Source organism: Melopsittacus undulatus, chromosome 3 (genome assembly GCF_012275295.1).
Source record: "Melopsittacus undulatus isolate bMelUnd1 chromosome 3, bMelUnd1.mat.Z, whole genome shotgun sequence".
NCBI classification, from domain to species: Eukaryota; Metazoa; Chordata; class Aves; order Psittaciformes; family Psittaculidae; genus Melopsittacus; species Melopsittacus undulatus.
In genome coordinates, this window is record NC_047529.1 from 69,386,402 (window position 1) to 69,400,944 (window position 14,543).

At 36.3% G+C, this 14,543-nt stretch overlaps 1 protein-coding gene across 1 annotated transcript in view; it reads left to right on the forward strand.

Moving 5' to 3' along the window:
* The window catches only part of LAMA2 (laminin subunit alpha 2), a 361,887-nt gene that overhangs the window by 190,620 nt on the left and 156,724 nt on the right, over positions 1-14,543 (forward strand). The window contains exons 13-15 of the mRNA XM_031054109.2: positions 6,837-6,938; positions 7,503-7,714; positions 13,012-13,123. Coding sequence (XP_030909969.2) covers positions 6,837-6,938; positions 7,503-7,714; positions 13,012-13,123 — 426 coding nt within the window. The remainder of the gene's footprint in view (positions 1-6,836; positions 6,939-7,502; positions 7,715-13,011; positions 13,124-14,543) is intronic.

Below are 14,543 nucleotides of genomic sequence, written 5' to 3' on the forward strand. Positions count from 1 at the left end.
AGAGGAAACGACAACTGGTATTGATGATAAAAAATTTAGAATTTGTAGAGTAAATGTCTAAATTCATAAGTACATTTCAGGAAACAGCATATAATCTTATTGTGCAAATTTGTAATCAGTCACTGATTCCATTATTTTTTTCACTGCTAAGTTCAGAAAGAGCATCTACTCGACATAAGTAGGAGTTGCAGCACAGGGCTTGTAGGAGAGCTGATATGCCTCAGTTCCCATCTTCCTTAGGAACTGAGATTTGTACTGTTTTTCCTTTTAGAATCTCATGAGATAATTTAATGTTGTAATATTATGTATTAAACACAATGAATTGTGCATTTTACACAGACGTCTACTTTTTCTTTGCTTCCAAACAATTCAGTCTGCTTCATCCAAGGAGGAAGAGAAACAGGGTTATGAAATTATAATGTTGATACAGTATCTCAGTAACAGAGACTAGGCTGAGTTTCTGGGTATAATTTAGAAAATCCACAAATAAGAAGCTATTATTGAATTCTTTAAGATTTTCCATGTATATGTTTCTTATTATAGTAGACCAGCATATATATATACACACACATATACATTATAGTATAGTATATATATATATATATATACACTCATTATACATATAGTAGTTACATTGAATTAAAAGAATTGTGTGAGATTTTAATTGGTCTACACTGTGTGTGACAAGCTATTTTAAATATGAAGGGCCTGTAAATAGGTGTCAGATTGTAGTGCTCAGGATGGCAAGACTTATCAACAACTTTACAAAAATTATGCCTCAGATCTTCTAGATCAAGACAGAATAGGCAGCAAGACGATTAAGGGATGATTAAGGAGATACTAGAATATAATGACTTCCCCTTTTGATATTCTTTTCTCACTCATGTTTTTATTTTCTATGTTTGAATCTGAGCACACGGTATTTCTCTGATAGGTGCAGGGGTATTCTTTCTGCTGCCTGGTGAGCAGATGCAATGTACAGTAAGACTTCGCTGTAGCTAAATCTGTGTTCACTGAATCATAAAATGGTTTGGCTTGGAAGAGACCTTAAAGACCATCTAGTTCCAACCCCCCCTGCCATGGGCAGGGACACCTCACACTAGATCAGGTTGTTCAAAGCCCCAGCCAACCTGGCCTTGGTGACTTGCAGGAATGGAAGTTTTGGAAGGGATCCCAGTTGCTCAAATACCAGTATACAGTATATGAAAGCGACATAGTCATGGTACATATGGAGTATAACTTGGCACTTTTGATTGCTGCTTATCAGTTGTGTTTGTTCTGTGAACTGGTGTTTTCTCTTAATCTGAAAACTTTCTGATTAAGGGGAAAAAAGTTGAAGCTACAGATTTGAAAGTTCTTTTTGCTGCTGGGAAACTTTAACATACTGAGATTTATTGTGAATAAGTTGTTCTATTATCCAGTGTATAAAGGAAGAAGGTCTTACACAATGAGTTTTTAAAGATTTCTTTTTTTTGAGTTTTCCATAAAGGTAATTTGAGGTAGAGCAAATACATGTCTCATTGGTGTGCTTTATATCTTGCTCTTTGATTTCTTAGCATATAGCTTAGAGATTGGAGGGTATTCTGTGATCAAATGAGTGCCTAGGTTGAATAAAACTTTTGACTCAATTCTGTACATAGGATCAGTAGGGAAAATACTGAAAATTAAAGAGGCTGTGTCATAACATTCTCAAGAAGATTCCAGACATGAATGACTTGGAAATCTTGTTTATCAGATTGGTCTTTTTCAAGAGACTGGAGATGACAGTAAATGGTTTGAAATGCTTAGCTTCCCCTTTGAGTGGTTCAGTGTTGTAGAAAAACACTCGCAGAAAGCAGCTGAACTGAGAGATATAGTAGTCAGGCTACTTTATAAGCTTATTCTCTTCATGTTCAGTTAACTACAAGCAGTATTCTGAATAAGTGAATTTTAGTAGAATGTAGTATCAATTTATATGGAAGAATTTTGAGTGTACTTAAGCAGAGAAACTAGGATTCTGAACTATCTGGGACAGAGTTGCAGGAGCTCCAGGTGATATAAAGTTAGGGGGGAAAGCCCATTCTCTCAGGGGAAAAAAATAACTTCCATATGAAGAAAACTCAAACAGTTTTTAAAGCTGGGCAAAACTAGGCTGTCATTCAAATGGAACAGGATTATTCTGCTCCCTGCTTTATCTTAAATATTACCATAATGCCTCAGAAGAGCTTTTATATCCTATCTAAATTCAAGTCTGTCTAAGAGAGAAGAGTCTATTTAATCTCTAATTGGATCTTGAGTAGAACTAAAACATGCAATCTTTACTGAGTCCTACTACTAAATGAATAAAAGTTTGATATTTTCTTGGTGATGATTCTATTGGAATTCTTTTCTAGTCCCTGCCTTTCCTCACTCTGCAAGCAGAATGAAGACTGGATCAACAAAGCCTGATTAAATACCATAAATTTACACCAGTGTTTTTTTTGTAAACAAGATAATAATCCAGATGAAAGCTGTATTAACAATGGAATATTTTCCTCAACATAAGTAAATTAAGTTAGGAAAAGCAGAAATTCCTGTCTATGCTGAGAGGGTGGCTAGAGGAACACTTAACCTACTTGTGCTGTGCTGATTGATGTCTGCCTGAACATGAGCCAGCAGTGTGCCCTGCAGTGTGTCCTGGCAGCCAAGAAGGCTAACAGCATCCTGGCCTGTGTCAGAAATAGTGTGGCCAGCAGGACTAGGGAAGTGATCATCTCCCTGTAGTCAGCACTGATAAGGCCACACCTTGAATCCTGTCTTCAGTTCTGGGCCCCTCACTACAAGAAGGACATTGAGGATCTCAAGTGGGTCCAGAGGAGCACAACAAAGCTGGTGAAGGTTCTGGAGAACAAGTCTTACGAGGAACAGCTGGGGTAACTGGAGTTGTTTAGTCTTGAGAAGGCTCAGGGTGTATCTGATCACCCTCTACAACTACCTGAAAGGAGGTTGTAATGAGGTGGAGGTCAGTCTATTCTCCCAGGTAACAAGTGATAGGGCAAGAGGAAACGGCCTCAAGCTGTGCCGGGGGAGGTTTAGATTTGATATTAGGAAAAATCACTGAAAGGGTTATCAGGCATTGGAACAGGCTTCTAAAGGAAGTGGTGGAATCACCATCCAAGGAAGTGTTCAAGAAATATGTAGATGAGGCCCTTAGTGATACATTTTAGTGATGGTCTTGGCAGTTCTGGGGTAATGGTTGGACTTGATCCTAAAGGTCTTTAGCAGTCAGTTAAGATAGTACATTGCCTGTTCAGTACCTTGTCAAATCATATCACAACTGCAGAGGTACTATGGACAAGAGGTATTATGGACTAGATTAGTCACCACTACTAAACTGGGAGCAATCTGATTTTTTTTTTTCCTAAACAATTTCCTTCAGGTAGTTAGTCCGCATGTTCTGGTGGCAGATATCTCTTTGCTGACATCTGTCATAAATTAATTGTGTACCTAGAGAGTTTGTGGAGATGAAAGAATCCAAATAAACTTCAACGTTCTATTGCAGCTCTATTTCATAGAAATTCAAGAAGGCTAGCAGGGAATGTTAAACTGCATATAATATGAATTCATTATGTTTAAGTACTGTATCCAGAAGTAGATATTGCCACCAGGAATATGACAGAGCCACTGTAAAACTGAGTGAGCATCTCTGGGGTTTTTTTAATAATTATAATAGAAAGCAAAAAAAAGTTCACAGGTACATCAGGAAATGAACAGGCTTTTTTTTTTGTTTTGGGCATGTCTTCTGGTATAGGAGAACATTATTATCTCTAAGAACCTTGCACTGCTATCAGTAGCTTGCTGTGAGACTCCCTGGTTTCATATTCAGCAGTATGTGTATTAGCTTTCTCCAAAGAAATATTCCACCCCCTCAAGTTTATAGACTTTTTTCCTTTTTTTTCCTTTCTTTTTCTGATAGCATTTGTTCACTTGATATAGTTCTAATTGTATGTCTGCGTATACAATAATGTAATAGCAAGCAGTGTTCATGTTTCTGAAAGCATGTCACCTTTCTATAGCTGTATTGCAGCTATATTAGTGTAATAAAAATATTAACTCTCTCTGTAATGGTTATCTTTCTAATACAGTGTGTCGGTGACTGTATCTCTGCTAGAACCTCTAACAGCAAAGTGGGAAAAGATTGTTCAACTTCTTGATATTTGTTGATGCTTTTTATTTCACTAATTTCTGAAGTCTGGTGTATGATTATTAGTCTAAATCCAGTTTAATACAGTAATATATTTTTGCTTTTGAAGGTGTCATGTTCTCTTGGATTAGGCCTGAGATGAAAGCCTCTCTTAGCTAAATCCATTCAGATATAGATTTTAGGACTAAACATATGAGCAAGTTTCATGTGTTTTATTTCAGTTATATACTTTCTGTGTAATACTTTATTAATTTGTGAAATCTATTCTATGTCTCCTAAGTTATTTTTAAAATATAAATATAAAGTGAAGTGATTTGAAAGTCATCCATCAGGGAGGAAACCATAGACCAGACACTCTCTAGATTCATTTGACTATACAAAGGACTTCTTTCAGCTGTATACATGTAGCCCCATGGTGCTGTATCAGATGCTCTAGTATATTCCATCTGACTTCCACTTAGGAGGGTCATGGTCACCTAATTCACAAATGGGCAACTATAGATGCTTCAATTACAAACTGGGTCTCTTCCTAGCTGACAAAAGAGCATTTTACTGCTTAATGAGATAAGAGATTGTAAACAGCACTGTGTTTAGTGGAGGTAGCTCTTCTGAAGTTATATCTGGGAGCTGTTCAGAAGAAATGAGGCAGCCTCTAGTATAGTGGAGTAGGTACTAAAACTTTACAGGCAGAGTTACAAGAGTCGTTGGAGACAGAAAGAGCGAGACACCAAACAATTCAAGAATAAGATGGGTTATAAAAGCTGTATAAGAAAGAGGTACTCTCCAGTGACATTAGCAGGATAGATCCTGATGGCTTGCCTTAGAAAAGCATTGACAGCAGACTGACTAAGTGGTGGAAGACAAAGACTCCTAACATTTGATTTCCATATGAAGAGATGAAACCTTACCTCATCTATGGCTTTGCAGCAATGCTGTCGGTTTTCAGTGCTGTAAATATTTGTGGCTTACTATCACTTGTCTTACTATCACTTGATTTTAGTGTGACAGGCATGAAATCAAAGCATACTTTACACAAGGTAGTACTGAGTATTTCCTCCCACCTTCCAGCTTTCTTCCTGTTGAGTACAGGTGGTTTTGTTCACAGGATAGGAGCCTTCTCTCCTGCGTCAGAGGGTTTTAGCTTACCCAGAATGCAACTGTCAGGATGTCATAGCCAATCTTGTCTGCTGTCTGGTTCTATGTTTTAACAACACATAACACAATAGTACAAGTACAGATAACTGTAAAATTAACCATCTGCCAGAAACTTAGTAGATTAGACTTAACATAGCTGTGATTTCTCTTTCCTATACTTGTTTTTCTTGGGAAGCCTGTGACTTTGCTTGAAAACATAGATTTTGCCTTCTGAGCCAGGAAGAAATATTTGATGTATTAATCAGAAAACAGGAGGTAGAGACAAAGAAGATTCTGTGGAACTGCCTTGACATTTTTATTCAGCTGCTTTTGCCTCAGCAATACATACCTTTGTCACCAGCAAGGCAAACTTTTATGATCTGTTTTCTTTGGTATTGCTATGGCCTCGGATGAGAATCCTTGAGGTAGACCTCTGAATCTTTGAGTGATATAGAGAACAACATTACAATGAAGGGATCTTACAGGTACCCAACTTCTGTATCACACTTGTATTCAAAAATCAGTGAAAAAATGTTTGGTTTTTTTTTTGCATTAGATGAGGCATAGTTGTTCATGCAGCACGTGGATTGACCTCTGAATTCTTTGCCTATGAGTGAACTTGTACTTTAAATATACAGAGGAAGGAAATTATATTTGTGAACAATATCAGAAGGAAGTAGTACTTTCTGTTTTATAGAAGTTTGTTGGGTTTTTCTTCTAATCTAATCTACATTGGTGAATACACGATGTAAATACAGATTATGAACTAGCGAGTGCTCTCTCCAGTATGTGCCATTTGGGGACCTTGACTTTAGTGTGTGATCCTGTTTGTGATATACAAATCTTGCCAGCTGCAACCATAAAAACTCAGATGGCTGTGACTAGCAGAGATCCAAGAGACGTCTTAGTCATATTCCAACTCTTAGCCATCATACCTAGAGTATCTTTGATATGTTTGAACTGCTGTTAAACATTTAATGGAGGAATTTGACAGCATTTTCAGGTAGGTTGATACTGTTTTGGCCAACCCTAGTGTCAGAAAGCTTTCTGTATACTCAACCTGAATCTTATTCATGCCTTCCCCTTAACTGCCACAGGAAAATAAAAATGGTTGTTTCATTTTTCCAGTCTTATGTTTTGGTAGACTATTTTACTGTTTTAGCATTCCTTTTTCTGAACTAGTCAATCCTACACCTTTTCGCTAGTGTTTACTGTTGTTTACATTTTAGAAGGGCCTGATCTGTTCTGGTTGCGTTCTCTGAACTATTATCTGTTTGATTGTTACTGCTTTATTAGTCTCTGTGTTTAAAGGAATTTTCAGCCTTTGAAAGGCATAGAAGAAAAATGACTACATGTGATTTCTAGATGATTGAGCAAGGGCATAGTCCATAGATCTGTAATTCTCACATGTCTGCATATGGTTTTGCAACACTAGAATTTTATTTCTGGGAAATACTGATGCTGGAGAAAACTGCCCCCAAACATTAAGGCATGTTTTCTTTCCTTTAAATAAGTTTTCCTTTTTCTTTTTCCTCCCCAGGTGGCAGCTGCTGGCGGACATCTGAAATTTACAGTATCTTATGACTTCACAAAGGAAGAAGAGACAGTTCAATTGATGGTTCAATCTGATGTCATCATAGAGGTAAAGTGATTGTATTTTCAACTGCCAAAAAAATAAAAAATTACCTATGTCTTTAGATTTTCAGCATGAAGCCTGGTGTTTTGAGGACACAAAACAGCAGGGTACATGTACTTTCAGTTAGTTTATAGTATCAGAAAATGGATACACTTCAGAGAACTGAAACCTTCAGTACTTCAAGAAGCCTCTGGGAATATTGCGGTAGCTTACAAAACTATTATTCTTGTTTATCAGGAGGAATAAAGAAATAAAATAATTGGTTATTTGAGGTAAAGCTTTCACATTCTTTCAGCAGACTTGTTCTTGTGAAGCTAAGATTGTAATAATTTGCTTTTGCCTATGCAAAGCCATGACACTAGGTTCTGGCTGAAAAACTTTCTTTTGCACTTTCAACTTTATCAGCCAAGCCCATTTCAGTGGTATGAAAGGTGAATGTTATTCCTGATATTTATTATTCTTGTAAAATATATTATTCAATAAATCCTGTACCCCAACTGGCTACAGATGGAGATTTTTTCCTGACTTTTTTTTCATATTTAAAGGTCTCTCTCTCATGTCTGTATCTAGGGAGGTGACTTGAGAATCAGCACTCCAAAAGGGGGCATTCACCTGCAGCCTTCTGAAGAGCACACTGTAGAAATTGTGCTGAAACCAGAATCTTTCTCTGTATATGGCACTGACGTACCAGTCAGCAGGAGGGAGTTCATGACTCTACTTGCAAATGTAAAGAGGATCCTCATAAGAGCCACATACAGCAATGGGATGAATGCCATCTACAGGTGAATGTGGAAAACGTGTCCGTTTGCTACAGGCAGCTTCTTAAAATAATTTCTCTCCTCATAGAACTAAGCTGATGTAATTTTAAACATGCTAATTTATTATCATGAAATACACAGTATTCATTTACATTTTCAAACTGTTATTATTTTTTGAATTTTGGGTAGTCAGGAGGAGGGGAGGCAACAGAAAGAAACATCCTTGTAAGGTAATTAAATCACATGGGTTATTAAAACATGAATGACTGTTCTATAAACAAGTTTATTTCGTGAATACTGTAATTCCCATATATATGGTAAATCATGGAGTACAGTTGATATGTTGAAGTAAGAGATGATATATTGATATATTGCTTACATATTAGTTTTCCCAGTTAATGAGCATGCATTAACATAGGATCATTAACAGAATAATACATTAAGAGAATAATATTAACACAATAATATCCTAAGTCTCTCAGCTGGAAAGGTGACTTGAGGGGAGTTTTCTATATTTTTAATCAGTACCACACACAGAACTGACTAATCTCAAAGCTGTTCCTCTGATTTATGCCAGGTTGCTGCCTGAGCTGCCTAAAACCACTGATTTCATGTGAACTCTTGTTAGTCTTCTGCTAAACTGAAAGACGTATTATATGAGATGACATAGTGGTTCTGTCTCAGTGGCTGCAGAGTGGTTGAACCTGTAAAGCTCATCTTGCATTTAAAAATTTCCAAAGTGCATAAACAAATACTCCAGGTGGGCTAGAAGACAGCCTCTCACCTGATACTGTATGATTGCACTCAGTCTATACATTAATAGTTAGGTATTGTAAATAATATCTTTTAAATATGCAACAGAATTGGTAGCATAGTAGTTTTCTACTCGCAAGGCATAAAATCTGAAATGCTGTCTAACCTATACATCTTTTAATACAGTAGCATAAGCCATTTAGAATGGAGGGAGCTGATAACACATTAATGATTATTTGCTTAGTGCATAAGTACAGTTTTTGCTGCTGTACAATTTCTTAAACAATCCAACCATCATTTGAATACTTAGGTAACTAATATGTATCCTAGATTGAGCGTCAGGTTGTGTGAACAGCATGCAGTTTTCTGATTTGAGCTTTAGCAGTGTATATTTTATCTGTGCTAAAGAAGTCATGTTTCTTCAATCACTTTCTCTTTCAGCTATTAATTGATACGTATTACCTCTGTAAAATTTATTACCTCTCTGTAAATAAGTTTGTGAATAATAACTAGCTTGAGTGTGAGCTAAGCAGTTTCCTAATTTGCTCACCTGGTGATCAATCTTGCATCTCCTTGCACCCAGTTTGAAAGCTTTTCATGGCCATCATCTTCCCACCCTTGTGTTAGAGGACAGTCAAGCCATCAGGCCAGAGCTCATCTCTTACACACTACAAGCAGCCTGTGAGAAACTGAGACAGTGGGAGGAATGCATAATTCTGTGTTACTGTGATTACCATCAGCGTGTCCAGAAGTCTCTGAAAATAGTTTGTTATAAAGTACACGGATTTTATTGAGTGCTTACAGGGTGCTCATTGCAGTGTAATTTAAAAGAGAGGATGTGAAATTCCAATCACAATTAAATGAGTTGGATTTTTCATCTTAGATTTGATTGTAGGAGTTGTAGTTTCACCCATCAGTGTGGATTTACTGGGTGGTCTTCTCAGAACAGTGCAAGCTCCGAGTCACATCATGTAGCAACAATAGCATCTACTGACATCCAGCCTAGTTTATGATCTGTTGTTGTAGGCGTTTTGGTGATTTTCAGGATGTAGCTCAGCACTGACTTTTTAATATTCTCTTTGACTTTCATTCATGCTAAAACACATGGGGTGCAAAGCTGTACTCATAACTCTTAATCGTGCAAAACAACTCTTTTCCCTGTATTCTGCCCCTTTAGTACTGCAGGGAAAGTGTTCAGACCCAGTGAAGAAGATACTCTTTGTGACATCTTGGGCTGATTAAGGACTACAGTTGATAGGCTCCAAAGGAAGACATTTTTGCCAAACAAATAGTATAGACCTAAGCTTTAGTAAATAAGTAGATATGAACTAAAAGGTTTTTATTGTCTTTTAAACAGGTATATGTGGTGAACAGCTGCATATTCCTCTGAGAGACTACGGAGCATCAGGCAGAGAGACAGAAATTTTACAGGGTTATTAGATCCTTCATGAATGACAATTTTTGCCTCAAAGCATCAGCAGAATTATGCAACATACTAATTAGAGACTGCTATATTAAGCAACCTGGGGGTTGGACTAGATGATCTTTCGAGGTCCCTTCCAACCCTTGGGATTCTGTGATTCTGTGATTTAAATACTGAAAGTTTTCAAAATGGATAATAAGACCACATGTTTAAGGATTTCCAAGGGTGCTATTATAATCTGTGCTTGAGAAGAAGCCAGAATTGAGGCATTGTAAGATTAAGCAACTTTTTTGCAGTTATGTAGAGAGAGACTTAAAATTTCAATGGATTTGTCTCCAGTTAGCAAGAGCATTAAATTAAAGATAGTGTTTTTCACACTTGTTTAGTTTAACCTACTAGAAACATCACTTAATCAGTAACACTTTCAAGTAGTTACTAAACAATATTAATGCAGATATAATGAGTTTTACTTTAGCATATTTTTAGTACATTTTTAGGGTCATTTTAAGCTTATAATGTCATTATTGCTCTATGGCATAATTAGGAAGCTTCCTCAAATGAATGAGCTTTCATTTAGGTGATCAAGTAGGATAAAAAATGAGAACACAGAAATACAATCAGTTTGAAAGTGATTACAGCTTCTGGGTTTAAATCTATATCCTGCTCTAACTTGACAGATCTTCCAAACTGTTGCAGTCAAGTCCATCTGTAGTAAAAGTAGCAGGACAGGAAAAGACAGCTTTTTTATTTTGTTTAGTCTAATATCGTTAGTTTGCTTCAAAGAAAGTTCAGTAGCACTGTTTCTTCAGTTTAATATTCAAAGTGGCCACTGATGGTAAATGTGATAGGCACTCACATGGCATTGGGAATTGTGGTGCTAAAGATAATTGATTGCTTACAACCACATATAGAATCAGTGCTAGATGCAAGAAGAAAGAGGGGAGAAAAGGCCAAGGGTTTTCTTCCATATGCAGAATTGGCTTCAAGACAAATAAGCAATGATTGGGTCAGTTCTTCATGTGCCTTATGTAGCTGATGTGATTCAGATGCCTGGCATAGCAGACAGTAAACTATGCTGATGATGCCTGAAACGTCCCCTTCCCTTTTAATCTTGTTTGTTTTAAGAAGTCAGCAGTTACTTGCTGACAGTAACAGTCGGCTTAAATATTTGGTCTCAATGTCGAATCTCAAATTGTTCATGCATATCCAGGATCCCATGCCCCATTACTGCCAGCATTATGTATTTTAGGGAATCCAGAATGGCATCGAGGAATCAAAATTGCAACAACAAAATGGGAGAAAAAAAAAATCACAGCAGCTTTCATCACTGAGTAACTGTTAATGCTAAAAACTGTTAAACACATTAAAATCCCATTTAGCAAATAGCAGAATGTAATGAAAATTGGAACAATTCAGCATACAAATGTGGGATAATACTGAGAGGATTGTTTCTGTGTGTTAGTGCTTCTCTTTGTTCCAAGATCTGCTGAGAGGGAACTAGCTGTAGCTAAAAGGATAAATAAACCTTGGCCTTTTACTAGTAATTTGTTTCTTAATTTACAGATTTTTCTCCTTAAATTGTTAGATTTTTTTTTAATGGTTAAAGTCATTGCCATTTGATATTTAATATCCTACAGATTGGTTATCTTATTGTAAGGAAAACTCAAAAGTATGATTGCAAAATAAGCTTACAGCAATGAAGCAAAGGGAAAATAATGGAAAGTGAGATCTTATTAAAGATCTGGATAGAAACATGCATCCTTCTTTTAAAATAGTTTGAAGAATCTTTTACAGACATCCTGTTATCACCAAATTTGATTCCTTTTTCTGACTGCATAATCTGCAATGGTAGTCCCTCCAAAGTCCAGTCATATCCCTAATGATGGTAAAATCTCTGTTATTCTGAAACTCCCACCCTAATTTCAGAAATCTTTCTTTTTTCCGTCCTTACCTTTCATGTGTGTCTTATTGAGAGTAGTCATAAAATTGAGTGGGAAAATATCCTGTCTTAACCTTTCCTACAGCTGCTGCAGTAACAACAAAATATTTTTCTTGAACATTTTCTTATCCAAGGTCATCCAAATAATTTTCAGGATTTTTTAGCAGCTAAAAGATAAATGACTTGGAGGAAAAAGTTTGGTTTACATTTTCCAAAGAAAATTATTTTTTAACAAAATATGTGTCATGGTAGAAAAGTATTTTCTGCTCAAAAAGACTTCAAAAAGAAGCTTTTTAGGTATCTCTAGTAATCAAACACTCTATTGAGATTGGTGGGTGAAAATAGAAGTTTTTGAGACTCTGTCATGCCTTACTGTTCTTTCTGAGTTCTTATGAGAATTAAATCCTCACATCTCAATTTATTTCCCCAAATGGAAACTGTTGAGGTAAATTACATCTGTTTCACATATTACCCATAAGATTATCAAAGGACTTTTGTTGTCTTTCTCATTGTACTTGTATTTTTTCAAAATAAAAATCATGTTCATTGTTTGGCTAAACAGGATCTGTTTAGCCAGTGTCTAGCATTTAGTTTTTAAGGGCAATTGTGCATGGAACAGAAAATTCTTCAACTCTGTCTTCTCTGTCATTGGGGAAACCAGGGTATATGGTAGAGAATCTCATTTTTATTTATGGTACATACCTTTTTCTTTCATACGCAAAATACTTCGATTTTCCTGGACAGACCTGAAATCTTTTTCTGAGGTCAGATTTCCAGAATAAAAATATCCTATAACAAAAACCTTGTAATGTAATATTTTAGAAAACTCAAGTAATGGTTTATAAATTTTAAAGACGCTGCTTAGTGTCAAATTTGCTACATCTATGGCTGCAATGCAAGTTGGCTCATGTGGCTTGCAGGCCAGGAATAGCCTTCCATCTACTGGTACAGTGCTGTGAGACTTTTTAAATCTATTTTTATCAATGTTTCTGACCACAGTCTCTTTCACATGATTGACAAAAATAGTAACAAGCCTACAGATGTGTAGTTTAGGAAGAAATAGATGAATATTAAAAATATTTTTGAAACAGGAAAACAGAAACAAGTCACTAAATGTCACAGTAAATATTCTGTTTGTTGCATCAAGCAGCACAGCTACTTCCACCTGATTTGCTGTTTTAATTGTTCCATTTCTGTTACATCCAGGCTAAGAAGTGTTAGCATTGAAGCTGCTCATCGCACTTCAGCTGGGACAAAGGTGGCATCTGCAGTGGAGTTATGTGACTGTCCCCCAGGGTATGATGGCACCTCATGTGAGGTGAGTATTACGATGTAGTCTAGATCAATTGTGCTGGCATTGTGATAGTTGTAAGCAACCAGTGGCCCCATGTTGGTAGAAAATAGTAAAAGAGCTGTCCATTCCTATTAGGAATTTCGTATGGGTTGTTTAGTTACCTTTATTTCTAAGTGGTGGTTCACTATATTCGATAATATTTGAAATCTGAAGTGACTTTTTCTTTGATGATTTCTAAGTTATGAAAAGATATTTCTCATAATAAATAGAAAATTAACACATTTGTACTCTTCAGCTCAGTGATATTACATATACATGAAACTATCACAATGAAAAGGAAAATGCCAGTTATTTGACCTGTGCACAATAAAGCCAGATCAAATTGTCTGAGTTAATGTGGTTGAGTTTCATCTTTTGTTTTCTTAGGGCTTTGTCATTTGCCTTGAAGTCTTTGAGGACTGTGTGTGTGTTCTTGTGAGGATTGTTTCACTTCGGTTCTGTTACAGATAATAACATACACACATGCTCAGAAAATACCCACTTTCATAACAAATTCATTAGTTCACACAGAATGCATTCATACAAGTGTACATATGATTAACTAACTCACATGGGCACAGCTTGAGGTAAATAGAAGCCAACAATAAATTTTTCAAAAGCTTTGCCTTTAAGGAAATAGTTTCAAACACCAAGATGCTCTGCTTCACAAAACTACAAACAGTATGCCATTTACACAGGCACTCTAGGCATTTGCTTGTCAACTTTCTTATTCTTTAATTTTTTCCATGATTTTATGTGATATTTAGAGCTTTAGAGTCTACTTTCATGCCAAGTGTGGTTTCTTGTTGCTGGAGCTAGATAAACTAATGTAGAAAGAAGGCCTGAAGGAATTAATGGATATTCCTATCACTTCTAAAATGGTACAGAGAGAAAAGAAACTGGAGAAGGACACTGCCTACCTTCACTGAGAAAAAAATTTTAAGTCTGACCATTGTCTGTCTGTTCAATTATCTGAATTTAAAAGCTTGATGAAGTGCCATTGTGCTTCACACTTTATTTTACTTGTAATTTTTTTCTCTCAATTCACATTTATGTGTGATTTCCTAGACAGCAGCTGGAAAGGCCCTAATAGCAGATGTTTCAGTATCTATTTTTGTTGTAGAAGCTGAAGGACTTGGGTAGAATTCCTGTCTTGGTGTTGCCGAAATTCTCTGTCCAACATTGTGTCCTTCAAGGATAAACCTTTTCTCCAATTCAAAATAGCCCCTGAAAGTTGATATATACTTAAGATCATAGAATCATAGAATAGTTAGGATTGGAAAGGACCTCAAGATCATCTAGTTCCAACCCGAAAGTACATCTATATAGGTAGGTGCAAATTTGAAGTCTCTATGCACATTAATCGTCACAGACATTCTTTGATTCCTACTGCGGCTAAGTGCTA